The following is a 19,784-nucleotide window of genomic DNA, read 5'->3' on the forward strand; positions in this document are numbered from 1 at the left end:
TAAATGTGATTGATTTTTTCATGAAGAGTCAAACAGTGATTACTGTTGACTCACCTGGCCAGGGATTACCCACTTATGAAAGCCAAGGTAAGGATATGGGTCTTTGTTTTGAGAGCTGGGGAAAGCCTAGCCTTGTGTCCCAGCCCTTCTAGTTTCTCTGCCCCAACCACTTAGGCCTCCTCTCTGTCCTTCAGATGCCATGGTCTGTCCACAAACATAGGCTTTCTCTCTGCAACTCAGACACGTGGGAACCTCTGGCTGCAAGAGCTTTGTCTCTGCTCATTTTATGCCATGGCACTCCTGCCATGTGGGCCTTTTCTCTGACACCATGGTCCTTGCACCACATGGCCTTTGCACACGCCATTAGTGAGATAGAGCTGGAAGTTCATGGAGGCCAAGGTGAATAGAATTTGCAGCGTAGAGTACTGGAGACAGAGTTGCACAGAAACAGAGGAGACCCTTTGATTATTCTATTGATCAGCATATGCATGTGAGAAAACTACCCAAGGCTGGAGAAAGAACCACACAAAGGGATTAGAGGGAACAATACTCTAAGCTCTAATGGACCAGGCCTCTCAGTGGGAGGCCAGAAACAGTGCCTGTTCCCAAACAGCCAGAGTAGAAAACATCATAATTCACCAGGCATCAGGTAGAACAATGAGAAAAGTATTGCTTCAGTAGTGGGGAAGAATATTAACCCTGGATTAGACTATGTTAGTGCTGCCTAACAAAGCTCAAAAGCAAGATGAGGACACATTAAACTGTTTCCAAGTAAATTAACCACATCCTGGAACAAAGTTTAAGAATATTAACAGGAATACAAAAATATCCAGGAAAAAATTCACAATGTTCACAATGTCTAGAATCCAATGTAAAATTACCAAGCTTGCAAAGAGGGAGGAACACGTGACCCATAATGAGGAGAATACTCAGTTAATAGAAACTGACTCAATATTGACACAGATGATATCATTAGTAGACAAGGACATTGAAACAGTTACACTATATTCCATGTATTTTATAAGCCAGAGGAAAAATTGAATATGTTAAATAGAAGCATGGAAGATAGTTTTTAAATCCTAACTCATAAATCTAAAGATGAAAACTATAATGTGTGAGATAAAATACTGGAGAGGATTAATGAAACTAGACATTGCAGAAGAAAAGATGAGTAAACATGAAGATACAGCAATAAAAACTACCCCAAATAAAATACAGATTTTAAAGACTGGGAAAAAAGTGAACAAATAGAGCATCGGTGATCCATGGCTTCTTACATATAGTTGCAATGTTTTTAACAGACAATCGACTTCCTACCTTATCTGCTATATCATACTGTGCTTGCCTCCAAGAGTTCTTCTGTCAGCCATCAGAGGGCACTCTGCTCCCAAAGTAGGAGGCACTGGCGAAGGCTGAGTTCTGGTAACTAGGCACCACAATAATTGAAAAAAATTCTGGCCTACAGAAAAAAAAAAAAAAAAAAAAAAAAAAAAAAAAAAAAAAAAAAAAAAAAAGGCCAGAACTGATAAAAATTCTGGCTTACAGAAAAAAAAAAAAAGAAAAACAAAGACATGCACATTTGTGGAATCTCCAACAGGCCTTTTCAAATAAGGAAAGTAGCATTTAGAATCTGTGAGGTTCTCTGATGGGGGAACTCCTCCGGCATGGACCTCCTGGGGTTATTGTGTGGTGGGGACCTCCAGAAAACAGGGTTGGGGAGTTGCTCAGTGAAGGCGACAAGGCCACCTGCACATTTCCCAAATGTCAGCCACCCGCGTCCCTCTCTCTTCATTCTTGCCACACCCCCATTCCACTGGTAATATTTCCTAAGTGATTTCCCTGACCTTGAGTCGCTTTTCTTATTTAAATAAGCCTACTCCAAAAAGGAAGCTTTATATCACTACCATCAATAAGGAACCATTTTCATAACACCTCTCGAATACAAACACCTTTCTAGAACATAAGCTTTATGCTTATAATCATTACAGGCAGAGATTTTTGACAGTTTTGTTATCTTTTCTATGCCCTGTGCCTAGAAAAATGACTGACATAGTAAGCACTCAATAAATATTTATCGATTATATCAGTATGAAAATATTAATCTACTTACTACCTAGAATAATCTTGAATATCATAACTGAGAAACACTCAACAGTAGAAAAGACTAGAATACTTTGTGGATTTTGGGATTTGAGGTCAGTGGGGGTGGCTGCTGTTCACCCTCTTGTTGTCCCCAGTTTTTTTTAGCCATCAACTCAAGATATGACACACACACACACAACCTGAGGCCCTTTCAGTGTGTTAGTTTCAGCCTGGACTGTCTTTAGGTTCCAGAATGGACAAAAGTTTTCACCCGCCACTTCACATCCATTAAGATAGCTATTACAAAACAGACAATGCAGAAGATAACAAGTGTTGAGGATGTGGAGAAATTGGAACGCTTGAGCACTGTTGGTTAAGAATGTAATAGGGTGCAGTTGTTATAGAAAACAGTACAGTGGTTCCACAAAGAGTTAAACATGGTATAGAATAACCATTGAGTCCAGCAATTTTATTACTAGGTCCCTACCAAAAGGATTGAAAGCAGGGACTCAAACAGATACTTGTATGCCAAAGTTCATAGCAGCATTAGTCACAATAGCCAAAAGGTATTGTATCTCCCAACATTCTCTTCCCAGAGGGACTGGAAGGAAGGGAGAAGGGTCGTCATAGGCCTCCCAGCTCTTTAGCAGGCTGAAGACACGGAAGCAGCTGGAACAGATGGCCTGTTAATTCCCTTCAAGGCAAAGGGTCCATGCCTCCTGGAGGAGGCAGGAGGAAAGAACAGGTCTGGAGCCCGGGAATTCCAAAATTTCCCTGAGCCAGGGCTCCCTCCCTTCCCTTGGGTACCCCCAGATGAAGAAGCCAAGAGAGATTGACTTCCTGAGAGGGACTAAGCCATAAGGTGTAGACAGAAGCTCCAAGATGGAAAAAAGAGGGAGATATTTCTTTGGTGGTTGAGGACATTGTCTTTCCTTCAGCATGATGGCAGGGAGAATACATCCTTTACGTGGTGTTGTGCTGGGATGCTTAGGGATCCAGCTGTACACAGGCACTGAGCCGAGCTGAGCCAGTCCAGAGGCAGCACCCTTCCTCCACAAGCTCCAGAAGGGACCCAAATCCCCTCTGGAATCTCTGCATCTTCTAAGTAAGCCTGTTTGTCCCCTTAAGAGAAACTGTAAGCTCTTTATTCTTCCGCTTGGTTACACTTGTGTTTTAAAATAGTTTATAATATTTGAGTGAAGAAAAACAGATTCCATCATCTCGTTTCCTTCTGTTTTTATTAGAGATAGACAGTATTTCAGCTACACCGTGAACAACGTGGGCTTTGATGAGCTTCCCTGAATCAGCCACCAATGACAACATCGTTTCTCTTGAAAAATGCATTATGAATTCTACGCAACAGTCATAAACATGGCCTATTAGAACCTTACCCATTACCAGTGGCGCCTTCCCATGTTTCCAAAGCTATATATTTCTAGTAGCGATCTGCATTTCAGTAAGACCTAAATAACCCTGAACTTTCCTATGGCATCTTTTACTAATATGAAGCATAATTTATTTCACTTGAAAACAAAAGGGAAAAAAGGTTGACAACATTTTCCTAGGCATTTCTTTCCCATGGTTCAATATAATCCAATCCCAGATGCGCAAAAATTTCTTCTTCACTTTCTGCTTTGAGGAATATCCTCTGAAAACATAACAAGAAATATGTGCATTCAGATATTTTTCATAAGCACCATGGTGTGGACACAGTGAAAGTGCTACTTATAAAACTGCCTTGTCAGAATGAATTATAGCCCAAACAGGAGCCCTGCTTCTGAGTATAAAAAGTCATTTTAAATGACTTTCCAAAATATGGTACTAAATGAATTAAGGTAAAATCATAACAGCTTTAACATATTCAGCAAAAGCCATTTGTATATTTTTTCCTATGGGCTGTAGTTCTGAACCACAGCTGTTTATTAGAACAACCTGATGGAGTTTAAAAGATAAACATTGAAGCTTGAGCCATACCCCAGTCCAGCGAAATCAGAAGCTCAGGAGAGGTCTTGTAATCAATCTATTTGAACGCACTGGGTAATTCTAACATGCAGTCATAATTATGTACTGCTGGTAATTATAGGATACTTGTATGTGTTGGGTTTTCCTCTAGCTTTCCATCCTTGCCTCTAACCCCAGCAGGATCCCACCCTGTTATCTCTCTAAGATCAAGCAGCTCTTCTCCTCCGTCCCTTCTTGTACATAGCACAGTGCTAGGCACATAGAAGGTACTTGCTTACATTGAACTATTTAGAATGTATTAATTGGTAAGTGTTCCTTCATTGTACTATGTGAATCTGCCTTCACCCACATGCTTAGCATCCGAGGCTTTCCTGCCAGCATCCACAGCCCCCTCTTCTCTGAGCAGCACCTGGATTTTTCTATGGGAAACCGCTCCTCTTGACTCTCAGTCCAGGAGGGTTAGGTGGAGCTGCTCCCAATTCCAAGAAGAAGCACATGACCCAAGTCTGGCCAATCAGAGCCACAGTAATGGGTTCAGGGATCGGCGCATGACCCAGTCCTGGCCAATGAGCATCAGGTAGGATTCTTGGGGGAACTATTAGGAAACAGGCTCTTCTCTGTTGAAGTAACTGGAAGAGTGGGACTTATGGGAAAACCTGCCTGCAAATAAAGGCAATACTGAGGGAAGCCTGCCTGAGCACCCATATTCAGCTGCCCCTGAACCCTTAGATATTGTGGAATATAACCCAAGTTCCCTTTTTCGTTTATGTCACTTTAGATTTGATTTCTGACACTTGTAACTGAGACAACTCTGAGTACACCTCATTTAGTCTACAAGCTCCTAGAGGGAAAGGACATTACTTTTTTTTTTTTTTTCTGACACAGAGTCTCACTCTGTTGCCCAGGCTGGAGTGCAGTGGTGTGATCTCGGCTCACTGCAGCCTCCGCCTCCCGTGTTCAAATGATTCTCCTGCCTCAGCCTCCCAAGTAGCTGGGATTACTGGTGCGAGCCGCCACACTTGATTATTTTTTGTATTTTTAGTAGAGATGAGGTTTCACCATGTTGGCTGATCTTGAACTCCTGACCTCAAGTGATCCACCCTCCTCGGCCTCCCAAAGTGCTGGGATTACAGACGTGAGCCACCGTGCCTGGCCAGTACCATTACTTCTAGTTATTTTGAGTTTTCTTTCCCCTGGAGCCTATTTTGGTGTCCTTGATCACTGTAAGAAGAGTAGCCCTTAGTACTGTGTATTTAACAGTTGGATATTTAACTCTTCATAACTTCTCGAGCCATCTATCGTTTTGCTGAGAGCTGAATTGGATCATGACCACAGTAAGACTAACACGCCAAATGAGTGACATGGCTGGTGAGTGAGACTGGCTGGCTGCTCATTTATGTCTCAGGGCAGTTCCGTTGCTCTCTTTCTTGCAGCAGACTGTTGTTAATGGCCTACCTGGCCACTCAGAATGCCACTGCCCCCTGCATTTGAGGGGTACACAAGTAGTATTTGTGATTTCTGGGGATCCCTGGTTTACTTTGGAGTTACTCATTGCCAACACCAAGGATATACCAAACCCGTTAATATGCACTGCTGGACTGGTTCTGGAAGCCCAATTAGCTCATCATCTTTCAGCCAAAAGCTCTCGAAGTGCATTCTGGGCCAGGTGGAAACTGTGAGTCTGTGGAAATCTTTCCTGCTGCCCTCAACTCTGATCAACTGGAAATAGAACACGCATAACAAAGGAAACTGTACTTGGATACTAAAATCAGTTCCTGAAAAGAGCTCGGGGGCCAGCCTTGGGGATGAGGATCAAAGTAGCCCATTTTAGGAAGAGAACTGTACCTTGGTCTTGTCATATAAAGCATGGTTATCCAGAATCATCTTCCGTTCATGTGTGGCATAGCGCCGGAGGTCTCTCTCAAACTGCTGGACAGGAGATAGTTAAAATAAATTATTAACATGTCTAGAATGTCTTCAGTATTAGGTGGCTACATCCCTCTAGTGAAATATCTAACTCCACTAAACATTCTCAAAGTGATTTTCCTTCCCCAGGGCCAACTTCTCTGGTGACAGAGGTCTGTGCTCCCATGAGCACACTAGAATGTAAGCTCTGGTTTGTTCTGTCCATAACCATATTCCCTCAAATAGTGCCTCACATGTAGAAGATGTATAGCAAATGTTTTATTGAATGAATAAATGAATAGCGTGAGCATTGTACCGGAATAATGCCTGGTCCAGAGTGAATGCTGGATAAATACTAGTTTGGTGGATTTTAAATGATTTGGAATATTGTTATTGTAAAAGAGGATGGAGGAGTCAGGGAACCCATTCCAGCTTGGATGTTGTCCCTTCCTGGCTGTACATCTCCTGACAAGTCATCCAGACTCCCTGAATCTTGGTTGAGTGAATGAAAGGATGGAGGAAGGACATGATTAAGGCTCCCTCTGGCTTTAACATCCTTTCACACGGAGATGCCATGAAACTGATGTTCTAAGTCACCTGCTCTTGGATGACATCTCCCACATCAGGAATGGGCTCTGAGACTGAAGAGAGCAACACATGAAGCCTAAGACAGAGGACAGGAACACCTTGGCAAAAAGAGGGCAACAAATTGCCATGGAGACTAGTTTTCCTGAGAGAAACACAATCTAGAAATTTTGTCCTCATGTGGGATTAGGGAGCAAGCCTGGGATACTGGTGCCCTCTAGTGGTAAGGAACAATTTGCTATTTTAGGAAAGCTAACCTGGGATGGGTGAGGAGATGGACTTTGCAATCAGAAGTCCTTTATTCACCCAGCTAACAAGCAAAAGAGCTTAGTGCTCTGCCAGTGCCTTGCAGAAAGAACAGCAACAATTTCTGAGAACTCTGAGGAAAGAGACTAGAATGTGCTGAAAACATGTCCATATTAAAAATAAAATGGGCAAAGGTCAACCACTTCAGTCAGTGATGCTTAACTGGCATGACATTGCATAACCAAGCTGGAACTTTCCCCTTTCTCAATCAACTACGTGTTCCAAAAGATTTATGTCTATCACACAAATTGCTTTTATGGTATATTTTTTCTTTTCTTCCCCCTTTTTTAAGAATGAAAGGAGCATTTAGTTGTCAGTCAACATTTGTGATTAGAGTAAGAAATCCCACTGCTAAGATGCTGTGCTGAGTTAATTCCAGTCCAAAGCAAAGACACCTGACATTTAACCCAAGACTGAGAACAATTAATTTCTGTTGTGTCATTCATCTGTATAAAACCCTCTACGAACTCATTTCACTCAAAACAACAGCCAGCTACCTGGGAAAACAGGAGAAACAGTGTGAGGTATTTAGTTGGGAGGGTGGAACACATGCAAGTGGGACTCAGATCACAGGTGTCCTCTCCTGTGAGTGAGAGGAGATGGGAACTACTGCTTATCCAGTACTGGCCATGTGCTGGCTTAGTGCTGAGGCTTTGAGAACATCATGTCACCTAATGTCTCTGCAACCCAAGGAAGTAGCTAAGGTCATCGTCCTCATTTTCCTGATGGGAAAATTGAGTTTTACAGGATATAGGGCACTTGTCCAAGATCACCCAACAGTAAGAAGCAGAGCAGGAGCTTGCAACCAGGTCTGGGATCAACTGGTATTCTTTCAAAAAAATTTTATAGGTTGATTTTATTTTTAATTAACATATAATAATTGTATGCATTTGTGGGTTATAATATGATATTTTGATACGTGTATATACATTGCAGAATGATAAAATCAGACTAATTAGCATGACCATCACCTCAAACATCAACTATTTCTTTGTGGTAAGAACATTAAAAATCCTCTCTTTTAGCTACTTTGAAATATGCATTTTTATTAACTATAGTCACCATACTGTGCAATAGAACAGAGCTTCTTCCACCTACTGTGTACTTCTTGACCCTTTTCCCTGTCCATTTTCTGCCCTCAACCCCCAGCCTCTGCTAACCACCATTCTACATTCTATTCTCTACTTCTACGCATTTGACTGTTTTAGATTCTACATATACAGAAACGAGATCATACAGTATTTGTCTCTCTGTGCCTGACTTATTCCACTTAACATAATGTCCTCTAGGTTCAACCATCTTGTCTCAAATGACAGAATGTCCTGTTTTTGAAAGGCTGTGTCATACTCCACTGTGCATATACCATATTTTAAAAATCCATTCATCTGTTGTGGATGCTTAGGTTGTTTTCATATAATATCTTGGCTATTGTGTATCATGCTGCAGTGAACACAGGAGTGCAGACCTCTCTTTGACACACTGAGTTCGTTTCCTTTGGATATATACCCAGAAGTAAGATTGCTGGGTCATATGGTAGCCCTATTTTTAGTTTTTTGAGGAACTTCCATACTATTTTCCAAAATGTGTAATTTACAACACCACCAACAATATAAGAGGGTTCCCTTTTCTCCCCAGCCTCACCAACACTTGCTGTCTTTCATGTTTTTGGTAATAGCCAATCTGACAGATGTGAGATAACATCTTATTGTGGTTTTAATTTGCATTTCTCTGATGATTAGAGATGTTAAGCAAGATAGCAATATCTGCTTGCCATTTATATGTCTTCTTTCGAGAAATATCTATTCAAGTCCTTTGCCCATTTTACACAGGGCTATTTGTTTTCTTGTTATTGAGTCTTTTGGTTTCCTTGTATATTCTGGATAATGGCCCCTTGACCGATGTATGATATGCAGATATTTTTTCCCAATCTGTGAGTTGCCTCTTCACTTTATTAATTGCTTCCTATTTCAACCCCCTTGCTGGTTTCTGTACTTCAGTGGTTCTCCCACTTGAGCTGCATCAGAAACACCTGGAGGCCTTTTCCAAACACAAATTTCTGGGCTGAACTCTCCAGAGATGCTGATTGGATTCCATAGGTTTGGGGTAAAGAATTTCCATGTCTAACCTGTTCCTGGGGAAGGCTGCTGGTGCTGGTGTTGGGGACCACACACTGGGAATAACTGTTTTAAATTAATCTGTCATATTTGACCATGTGTGGACAGGATGCCTTGATTTAGAGGTTTCTGGGTACTGCCCCCTCCCCTGTCACCCGGCCCCTGTTGCCATCATCTCTCCCCTGGGCCCAGGTAGACTCGACCTACGTCTTTTGGAAAGCTGACATCGTATCATGGGTCCATGTAGCGCTTACCCGTGAGCCAGTCCATCCCAACAGGGCGAAGGCACGACGCTCGTAGGGGCACATGACTAAATCCACACGGATGGCCTTCCAGGTCTTTCCCTCCTGCCAGCTGGACTGGTGACTGTCCACTCTTTGAAGAGGCAATTTGAAAATCAAAAAGCACTTTTGAAAATGATCCAAAGCATCAACTTTCCTGCTAGGCAACCTGAGCTTTTCAAATGTTGACTCCACAAGGTCATAATATAAAAGTAATCCCTGAAAAGAAACAGAATGGCGTCAGGAAAAGGCCCTGACGAAGAGGAGCCATGATTTTATACTGGATTCTTAACGAAATCTTTACAGATCTGAGCAGAACATGAACTTGTGTTTGATCTTTCATTAAAGGTCTACCCGCAAACACTAGGAGAAAACACTAAGAAAGTGGTTGCATTATCTTCCCTTTACAGAAAAGGAATTTAGTGATGAGAGAGGCTGAGGCAAAGCCACTTAAGGGCAAAACTGCAAGAAAATCTCCATCTCCACTTCTGAACCTCAGCTAGTGCTCTGAGCTCTTCTTAGTCCTTTAAAAACAAACCAACCATAAACAAAAAGCCATGCTGCAGGAATTTCAGACCAGCCTGGGTGACATAATGAGACCTCATCTCTACATAAAATTTAAAAATTAGCCAGGTATGATGGCATGTGTCTGTAGTCCCAGCTACTCAGGAGGCTGAGGGGGAAGGATCCCTGGAGCCTGGAAGGTTGAGGCTTCAGTGAGCTATAATCACACCACTGCACACTAGCCTGGGAGACAGAGCAAAATCCTATCTCAAAAATAAATAAATAATAAAATAAAAATTCATATTGTTTCTGGGGAGGGCAGCTTTGAGTTAGTGTCTGCTATAGTTTGGATGTTTGTCCCTCTAAACCTTATGTAGAAATTTGATGCCTAGTGTTGGAGGTGGGGCCTAATGGGAGGTCTTTGGGTCATAGGGGAAGATCTCTCATGAATGACTCATCCTCATGGTAATGAGTGAGTTCTCACTTTGTCAGCTTCCATGAAAGCTGGGGGTTACAAAGAACCTGGCCCCTCCCCACTCTCTCTTGCTTTCTCATTCACCCTGTGACCTCTGCATCTGCCAGTTCCTCCTTGCCTTCTGCCATGACTTTAAGCCCCGTGAGGCCTCAGCAGAAGCAGATGCTTGGTGTCATGCTTCTTACACAGCCTGCAGAACCATAGGCCAAGTAAACGTCTTTTCTTTATAAATTACCCAGCCTCAGGTATTCCTTTATAGCAATGTAAATGGACAAAGACAGTGTCCCTTTATATTATACCAATGACTAGGTTTAACCCGCCCAAAGCGTTGTGGCTAGAGGCTGAGTCTAACTTTGGGGCAGGATGACTTGCTATTTCTAGGTAGCACTTCGGAGGCTCTTTCTCATGAGAGTGTTACTCCACCTGTCTTGGAGAAAGTGGGATAAAGTTAATGACACGTTTCATCTAAAGTTGCCTATCCAGAAAGTGGACAAGTGATTCTAAGATGTGACCAATCTAGTTGCCATTCTTGGTGGGAGCTCCTGATGGTACAGGGCAGATGTGGGAACAGGAGAGAGAAACATGCTGTCAAACGCTAAATCTGGCAACAAAAACAGCAAGTAACCCTCAAATAATGTCATCAAGTTACTGGGATGTGTGACTTGTTACCATGTACTCCTTAGGTTGGATATTTAAAAGCTCTATCATCAGAAGCATTTGGAAGGTTTGCTAAAGCGCAGTTTGCGGAGCTCTGTCCCCAGAGTGATGCAGGAGGGTGAGGGAGGCATTTCGGACAGATTCCCAGGCAATGCTGGTGTTCCCGGGCCGGGACTACACTTTGAGCATCATTGGTAAATTGATTATTGTTAGGAGTCATGCTTTGTCTTTCTTCTACAAACCTGCACAAGACATTATTTCAGTTCAAAAAGATACTTTTTATTTTGTTGACCTCAATAGAGGGAACTCTTCACCCTTCAATGCCTTGAAGAACAAACACCATTTGAAGGGGGAAGCACTAATGCTAGGGAGGCCCTCTGGAGGAGGTGGGAGATGTTGCCCTAGTTAACCTCTAATCACCAGCTCAGGAAAGCACATTTCTACTTTTTTAAGGAAACTTGCTAAAATTAGTACAGAAGAGCAGCCTTTTGTGTAAATTTCAATCATGTAAATTTGAAAAAGGAGATATAAAAAATATGAAGAAGTCTCACATGAAAGCCAAATTTGTAATAACACACCTTCCCTTAAAAAAAAAAAAAAAAAGGCCACAAAGCTGGATTCCTCACAGTAAACTGTGCTTGTCCTGTTGCCACATGGTGGAGTCATTTGGTGGGTGAGAGAAAAATGGGCCATTCTTTATTGGGCTTTTGTCTTGAATTTTGCAAGGTGTTTGAGAACGCATCCTTGAATGTAATGCTCCTGTCTGCGTGTTCAGAAGGTTGTCTGCAGCAGGCCACAGCTGTCAAACATGCACACAACCCCTGATGCCACCTCTAGAACTCCAGCCCCGGCTACCTACGGGGCAGCCCTCTGGGCTCTGGCTTCCCCATCAATACCCACTGGTTGACTGAATATTTACATCAGCATGTTCTTTTATTTTTCCTACCAGACACTGAGAAACTCCTGACTAGGAGGAGGCATTTCCCTGCCTCTCCGTCCCTCCCGTCCTCCCCAGGGAACAGAGCGGCCAGTTCTCAGGAAGAGAGCTGTAGGGCAGGACGGAGATGCACTCAGCTTGACCTCCCACAGGAAGGCTCCATCCAAATTTAGTCTCAGATGCCTTCCGAGGAGGGTCACAAGGCTGAGTGTGAGGCTCTCTAGCCAGGATCCCTTCCCTGCCCTTTGCTTCCAATTCCCTCCAACTCCTTCTGGGAAGGCTCAATGCCCAGTATTCAAACTCATGTCAGTTTCTCAAAGTGAACATATTCTTTACCCTCCAATGTCTGTCAATACCTTCCACCTCCCAGCAGTTCCATGAACTGGAGATGTGGCCACACGGAACAGTTACGGTCCCGTACACAAGGTCTCACCCACTGGGCAGGAACCAAAACCAAAGTCATTTAACCTCCCCTCTTTGGGTTGAACCACTGGTGCCATTGAGAACTCAGGCTAACGGAGTCTTTGGGGACTCCCCCCAAGATCAATATTTCCAAGATTTTTGCTTCCCTGTCTCCCACCTCTGACCAAGGGGTTTCCTACAAAGATCACATTTAGAGTCATCTGATGGGTGACTTGACCGGATACCATTGGTTATTCACTATGCTCCACAGGTGTTTTGAAACACTGGATGCGTATGTTGTGCATGTTGTGAGAGAATGTGCATGTGTATACCTGCACAGACTTTATAACCTGGAAAGCGCAGCTTTTGGTCGGCATGGCAGGGCATGGGAGTGAGGCAGAGGGGGAAATTAAATGTGAAGAAGTCATCTGCCGATTTCACAACCGAGGTGTTGTGGGCAGACCAGGAGCTGTAGGGGTCTAATCAGGGCTGAGACACCAAATTGCAAACTGCTCCACAGCTTCTCCCTGCTGTCAATGTTTGTCAGTGAGTGAAGGGGAAGAGTAAATCCCTACCCACTCCTGAGTCCCCTCGCCTGGCCCAGTGCCAGGCTTTAAGGCAGAGTTCAACAAATAATTGTGCATAAGAGATAATGATAACAGTCAGCACCATTTGTTAGGCTTTTACCATTCATCAGATACTGCACCAAGCGCTTTATCTAATTCTTTCATTTAATCTGCTCCTTTAATGAATGAGAGAAGCTTGTTACCCCTGTTTTATAGATGAGGAAAGTGAAACTTGGAAAGATTAAGTAACCGATCCCAAGTCATATAGCTAGTGAATGGCGGGGCTGTGCTTTTAAAATCCCAACTCTAAAACCCACATGCTTACATTAACATCAGCCTCTGCTGCAGCGCCTGCATATAAAATGCCCATCCCTGCTTGGGGACCAGCAGTAAGTGTGACTTCCTTGAAACTAAGGGAAGACCAATGGAAAGAGGACTCTCTGCTGCTATCTCCCTACTCCATTCCAGTCTTTAATAGTGTCGGCATGGGGAGGGGAGGGTGCCTGTAGGCCAAGGTCAGAGAGGTCCATTTTTGCAGGGCCTCCAGGTACGGAGCCACACAGCCCACTCTCCACCAGGCCTCAGCTAGCAGGGTCCACAAGCCATGCTCCCTTGTCTATCAATGAGAATCTTTCGTTGATAAGAAAGTTTATCAACAAAATCTTGAGCAGACCAGTGGGCCACTTCGCTGACTCTTCCTTGTGCTGCCATCCCCTGGCTTTGTCTATTATGTTCACTCTTAGGGCCACTGGCTGCCCTGTGTTCATTCCCCTGAGAGGGACAGAGGGGGTTGGGAACGGCTTCAGAGAAGAATTTGGATCTGGTTCTAAAGTTGAGTCTTCATTTCCAGTGCCCCTGGCCCTAGGGTTGTGTTTCTAGCTTTTATTTTCACTTTATCTGAGGTCTTCCTTTTCTGGGATATCAGTAAGCTTGGTCCACACCCAACAGAAGCAAACTACTCAGGAAGGATGAAGCTGTGAGGAGAAACACCAGCCCGTCCAGGCCTATCTACAAGTCCCAAGGGTAGGACCCTCTGGTCTCTCTAGGAAGTGAGGCCCTCACTAGCGTCAGACAGGAGTCAGGGCCTGCGTGTGGCTCTGGCTGCAGGGTTAGCTTAGCTTACTCCACCAGGCAATAGGCCTGTCACAAGTCTGATCTCTGCAATATATGGGGGCTTCTAGCCATGACCTCTGCAGGGCTCAGCTTGCCCTCATTAGTTTCCTTCATTCCATCTCAGTACAAAGTCAAGATGGTAATTGACCAGCATAGAATTCAAGGCACTATCAACACCTCTTAGACTGATTTTATCCCAGTCTTTGCAGTCCTGCCCCCTCACCCAAGCTTGCAGCTTTCTGGCTCACATTTCCCAGGTCTTTAGAGTGCATGCTTTTCACTTCGTTTGGATGCTTTAATGCCTCTGTGTGTCAAACACAAATGCATAGCCACCCTTGGCCCTGTTGGCAATAGGGTAAGTACAAATAAACAAGATACAGGACATATTCATAACATGTAATCTAGGACCCAAAACAGGAAAGTCTTATTGTAGGTCATATGGCTTTGTATAAGCTGCTGCAAATAAAAGGCAAGTAATGTGCAAAATTCAAGTGTTAACATAATGTAAGAGTGTGCATGTATTTTTCATCTTTCTTCTCACCTTCTTTTCCCATAAGTTCATCACTTTCTGTAAAAGTTGTTGCTCTTCATCCTCTGTTGATCCTGGGCTGGTAATTAAAAAATCTACATCATGCCCCATCTTCTTACCCCTAATTTTCAAAAGCAGTATAAAATGGAAATCAATTAGATTTTAGTCTTCATTTAAAAAAAAAAAATCACCTTTGTTTCTATGTCCTATGCTTAAGATTTGCAACATAGAAGGTTCTCGACATTTTTTTAAGAAACAAAATATCCTTGGTTACACCTCTCTATTCCTTACAAAATAAATTTATGACACAGAAAAAGTCATATGTAGCATGTATGTGATTATGTATATCTGGGCAAAAAATAACAAAAAATTATTTATTCTACACACTCACACAAACCTACATGCACCCACACATACACACATAGAGACAAGCATGACAACAAGCAAACCAATAATTGTGTTCACATACTACAAGGTAGAAGTCTTGGAATTATGACATGGAGTAAAGCCATTATCTTAGATTTGATCTTCTCTTACTTTCTCCCGTGCCCAAACCTATTTTGTTAGAATGGCCAGCAGCCACCAGGTAAGAGGGCTGGAGAAAGAGGTGGAGGAGGCTGTGGGAGGAAAGAAATCCCTTTCTGAAATGTAGGCCTCAATATCCAACAACCACATACATACCTGTGAAGTGTTTGCTCATTCATGAATTCATTCAGTCAGTCATTTATTGACTCAACCAAGATTTCTTGAGCACCTACTTTGTGCTAGGCATCATGCAATAGTCTTGCTGAGAACTAAGCTCTACAAACTTAGTGGAGAAACCACACACAGGAACAAATCACTGAAACTCTGTGGATCAAGGGCTTTGCAGGTATTCAGGGAGCATGGAAGAGGGGGCTCTAATCCAGCATGGAGAAGGAGGGAGTCAAGGAAGGCTTTCTGGAGGAGGTGCCATCTAAATTGAGTCTTAAAAAATGAGGGGAAGTCAGCCAAGTGACAATTTGAGGAACGGCCGTCAAAGCAGAAGTCTGAGTAAGCAAAGCAACAAGGCAAGAAACAGCTCTGAATGTGCAGGGGATGACAAGCCATTTGGGGTTGCTGAAATGAAATGTGAGGGGCACGAGACAAAGCTGCAGAAAGAAGCTGGCACTAGATAACAAAAGGCCTTTTGTGCCATTTCAGATGCCTGTCCGAGTCAGGGAGCCACTGAAGTATTAGGGCAGAGGAGGCAAAGCCACCCAAGTTATTTACCTCCGGAACCCTCCTGTCATGGTGACGAAAGCATCCGGAAGAAATGCCCGGACAGCCTCTTTAACCAGCACACTGACGGCCTCTGCTTCTGCCCTGGTCACACAGCTGACAAGGTCTTCATAATACAGAAATCCTGAGAGGCCATTTGACAGGTCAATGAAGAGAGTGATGCGCGTGTGAAACAACCAGCCCTCAGTGGAAGGGGATTCTGTCCCCACAATAGAGCTAACATGACTACAGGCATCAACACCAAACTCCATTTCCACAGAGACAGAACAATCTATGTGATTCTCCTGTTTGTGAATTTTGCAGGGTAACAATGGTTCTTTGCTTTCTAACCGAGAGGCTTACAATTTCCTAAGAAGGAGACAATATTTCACATCCCTCTGGAATCCAAATTGTTCAGACCTGACTTCCTACTGAAGAACCAGCCTTCTTGATCAATAAGCTGTGTCCTACTATTTTTTAAAAGGTAACGCATAAAGATTTGGGATGAGGAGATTTAGAGTTGGAAGGTGATGGATCCATTAAAAAATTAAAGTCAAGAATAGGAGCAGGGTAGATGTCTGTCTGAAGCAAGGCAGGAAATATCTTAGGTGGTTTAGCTTGTTGCTTCTTTGCCTGACCAACACGAATTAATGAAAGTTCAGAGTTGCTATGATGAAAAGCTGACAACTTGGTGGTTCCCACAGAGCGGTGTGGAGGGAGATTTGGAGGGGAAGAGCAAAGGAGAAGGGAGGCTTATCTCCAAGGATTGGGGTGAAGTATTGGTGAGATGAGCCCGGTGATTAGATCCATAGAGCCTGAGGGACATCAAATCATGCTTCCGTATCACTGCTCTCCTATCTAGGGTCTCCAAGAGGGGATCATTCAAACTCTGCTTGACTCTAATAATGGGGAACTCTGATACCTCCAGAGGAGCCCGTTTCCTAATTGTAAACTCTGTTGCGCCAGTTCTTTCTTTTGAAAAGCCTAAGTCTACTTCTTTGCAATTTCACCTACCACTGGCCCTCTGAAATGACAACAGTAAATCTATTGGTCCTTGTTTCTCACCCTGGGATTGTGGAAGGGAGGCAGCAACATGGCCATTTGGCTTGCACACCCTGCCAAACTTCCCATGTTATCTCTAATGGGGACAGTCACAGAAATATGCTGGCAAGACCAAGAGAAAATGGCATTCATATGAACACACCTGTAAACTGTGTCCAATACCAAACCACACCACTTGTGAAACACTACTTTCTTTATATCAATACTGATACTTCTTTTTTATTTTTTAAAAAAGCCACATTTCTAAAAATTATTGCAATATGGCCATTTTTATGAGCATGAGGAGTTTGATCTAAGAAGTAATGTTCTATTAGGCTCTAATACAGAAACTGTCATCATGACTAAGATTCAAAGCACAACTCACTGGGTAACCACAAACACCTGTGCTTATGCAGTGATATACATGATCCAAAAGTCATGATTCACAACTATTTCTTTAAGAAGATGTGCAGGTATCAGGAATGAACATGTAAGACTATGATGATTTGTTGACATCCATGAAAGTAATTGAATTGGCTTTCCTTTTTGGTATGGCAGGGTGACTAACTTATTACAGGAAACTTATCACACAGTACAAGGTTAAATATGTGCTGCTATAGTTCATAAATTGACTTTTCAAGGCAAATGTGGCATGTGCATGCTCAAGCCTCAGGGAACTGCAATCAAGTGCAAATATAAGTAAAACTTAATCAGGTTATCCATCTGACCCATGAATTGTCCTTTCAATGTGTTCAATTAGCTTACCCTTCACAGTATTCTAAGCTATTCCCATTGACAATTCCATTCAGTGTAGTGCTGCTCCAAGGGGTGCCTATAACCACTTGTGGGGGTATAAGTATAGTGGGAGGGCATTCCTTGATTTCTGCCTAGAACTGGTAGCATTAAACAGTTCGATGGAAATCACTGATTGACTAAATGAATAAAGCTGCTTCATTCAAAGGGTTGGAAAAGCTCAATAGGAAGAGCAAAAATCCAGTTTACAAAGCTGGGGAATTGGAAGCCCTTAGTTCCTGAGAACACTGGACGTCATTTGATAAGGGTTTCATCCAAGTGAAACACTGTATTGCCTCCCAATTTCTCTCTAAGCATTGAGAGTCTTTACTCATCATTCCAAACCACTTACTTGCTACTTATATTTAATACTTATTTAAATTTATTTTGAATGGCATCTTGAGAACTGGTGTAAATCATGCTTATTAAACGTGTGCTTTCAGGGTCCTAGAATATAAATACTGGATCTTTTTTTCTTAGACTCTTTTATTTCCTATGTGGCATTGTATTATCAGCAATCTTTCAAAGATGAGCAACTTTACAAAAAAATGAGCAGGGGTCTTCTGTAGTATCACTGATAGGACCCACCATGATTTGATTTGCTTCCTATACCATTGCTTGTTTTTGTTTATTTGTTTGTTTTTGTCGTTACTTAAACAGAAAATCTCTGTCTACCTTTTTCTCCTGGTCTTCTCTGGCAACAGATTTTCTTACTTTCACATCATTAAAAATCTGGGGCCAGGTGTGGTGGGTCACACCCGTAATCTGGGCACTTTGGGAGGCCAAGGCAGGTGGATGGCTTGAGCCCAGGAATTCAGGACCAGCCTGGGCAACATGGTGAAGCCCCATTTCTACAAAAAATTAGCTGGGTGTAGTGGTGCACACCTGTGGTCCTAGCTACTTGGGAGGCTGAGGTGGGAGGATCACTTGAGCCCAAGAGGCAGAGGTTGCAGTGAGCCTTGATAACACCACTGTACTTCAGCCTGGGCAAAAGAGTGGGAACCTGTCTCAAAAAAATAAAAATAAAAAAAAATTATGACTTTATTCTCTATAACTCTAGGAGCCATGGTGCTGGGGATTGTGGCTGTGACTCCTTTTGAATCACAACTGTGTTGTGTTTTTATTGCCTGTTAAAAGTAAACATTTTTTTTAAACACACAATTTTTTTGACACTGTATTGCCATCCCTTCATTTTTAAAAAACTCACTGGGAGCCTCATAAATGGAAGTGACCAGGCTACCTTCAACCTCTGAGAGGCCCTGCCAGGCTTTCAGGTGGGTGATGACAGCACTCATGTCCCACCATAGTCTTCTCTTAGGCTAAAGAGTCTTGGTTGGGTACATCAACCCTGTGCCTACATTTCCACCACTTCCCTTCTATTTTCCTGGTGTTTTACAGTCTCTAGAGCATCTTCACATTTGTGCCAGGCAACAGCTCTAGTTTGTTCAAGCAGCCAACCCTTCTGTCTTTGACTCTTCACCCACAACTCTTATCCAGGGAGACAGCCAGGACCCAATGTCCAGAAGAGTCAGTAAGGACCAGATCAGCAGCACAACCTGGCTTGACATTTGGATGAAGGACCACCAATAGCCACCGTGGAGGGTGCCTTTGCTCTGTGCCAGACACAGTGCTGAGGCATTGCCTGCATTATCTGATTGACTTCCCAGCTAAGTATCAATGTTATCTCCTTTTTATAGATTAGGTAACTAAGGTTCAAAGATTTTAACTAACTTGCTCAAGATCACACAACTGGAAACTGCTGGAGCTAGGATTTAGATCCAAGCATCAACAGACCTCAAAGAAGTGTCCCAGCTCTCCCAGATTGGAGTTGCAGTGTAACTGACTTAGAGCTCCACCACGACCCGACCAGCCCATAGCAACAATGACTTTTAGGAGAGAATTTACCTGCTCTCTGCATTCGTGTAAATTTCAGGCTTTCGTCCGACCTTACTTTACTCAGAGTTCTGAAACCCATCCTGAACCACTTCTCAGAAGTCTTCAACCCCACTCCAAATACAGAAGTAAAGAGCTAAAATGGAGGGAAAGGCATGCTATCAGTCTCTAAAATAATCATTATGACATCCGAGTCATGACCCTTTCTAGGTCTCAGGCAATGAAGAAAAAGTATAAGCAATATTTGACCTAGTTCCTCCTGAATATGACAAGCAGGTGGGTGATGGTCATTTTAAGGGCATTTTTGTTTCAGATGAGTCCTTTCTTGACATGTGGCATTACAAAATGAAACAAAAGTAACAGGCAGGTTCCGGCACTTGTGCAGAGCTTAGGTATAGTCT

The 19,784-nt window shown here is 43.0% G+C and overlaps 1 protein-coding gene across 2 annotated transcripts in view; it reads right to left on the minus strand.

Annotated features, from left to right (window-relative positions):
- Positions 1-3,301: 3,301 nt before the first annotated feature.
- The window catches only part of DNTT (DNA nucleotidylexotransferase), a 35,617-nt gene continuing 19,134 nt past the window's right edge, over positions 3,302-19,784 (minus strand). The window contains exons 6-11 of one of the 2 annotated variants that reach the window (XM_009215063.4): positions 19,396-19,519; positions 15,670-15,802; positions 14,431-14,539; positions 9,209-9,454; positions 5,890-5,970; positions 3,302-3,730 (exon numbers count right to left, since the gene is read on the minus strand). In XM_009215063.4, coding sequence (XP_009213327.1) covers positions 3,644-3,730; positions 5,890-5,970; positions 9,209-9,454; positions 14,431-14,539; positions 15,670-15,802; positions 19,396-19,519 — 780 coding nt within the window. In that variant the 3' untranslated portion in view covers positions 3,302-3,643. Of the gene's footprint in view, positions 3,731-5,889; positions 5,974-9,208; positions 9,455-14,430; positions 14,540-15,669; positions 15,803-19,395; positions 19,520-19,784 lie in introns of both variants that reach the window. The other variant, XM_003904054.5, reaches the window with a different exon arrangement.

Source organism: Papio anubis, chromosome 11, assembly GCF_008728515.1.
Source record: "Papio anubis isolate 15944 chromosome 11, Panubis1.0, whole genome shotgun sequence".
In the NCBI taxonomy this organism is placed as follows: Eukaryota; Metazoa; Chordata; class Mammalia; order Primates; family Cercopithecidae; genus Papio; species Papio anubis.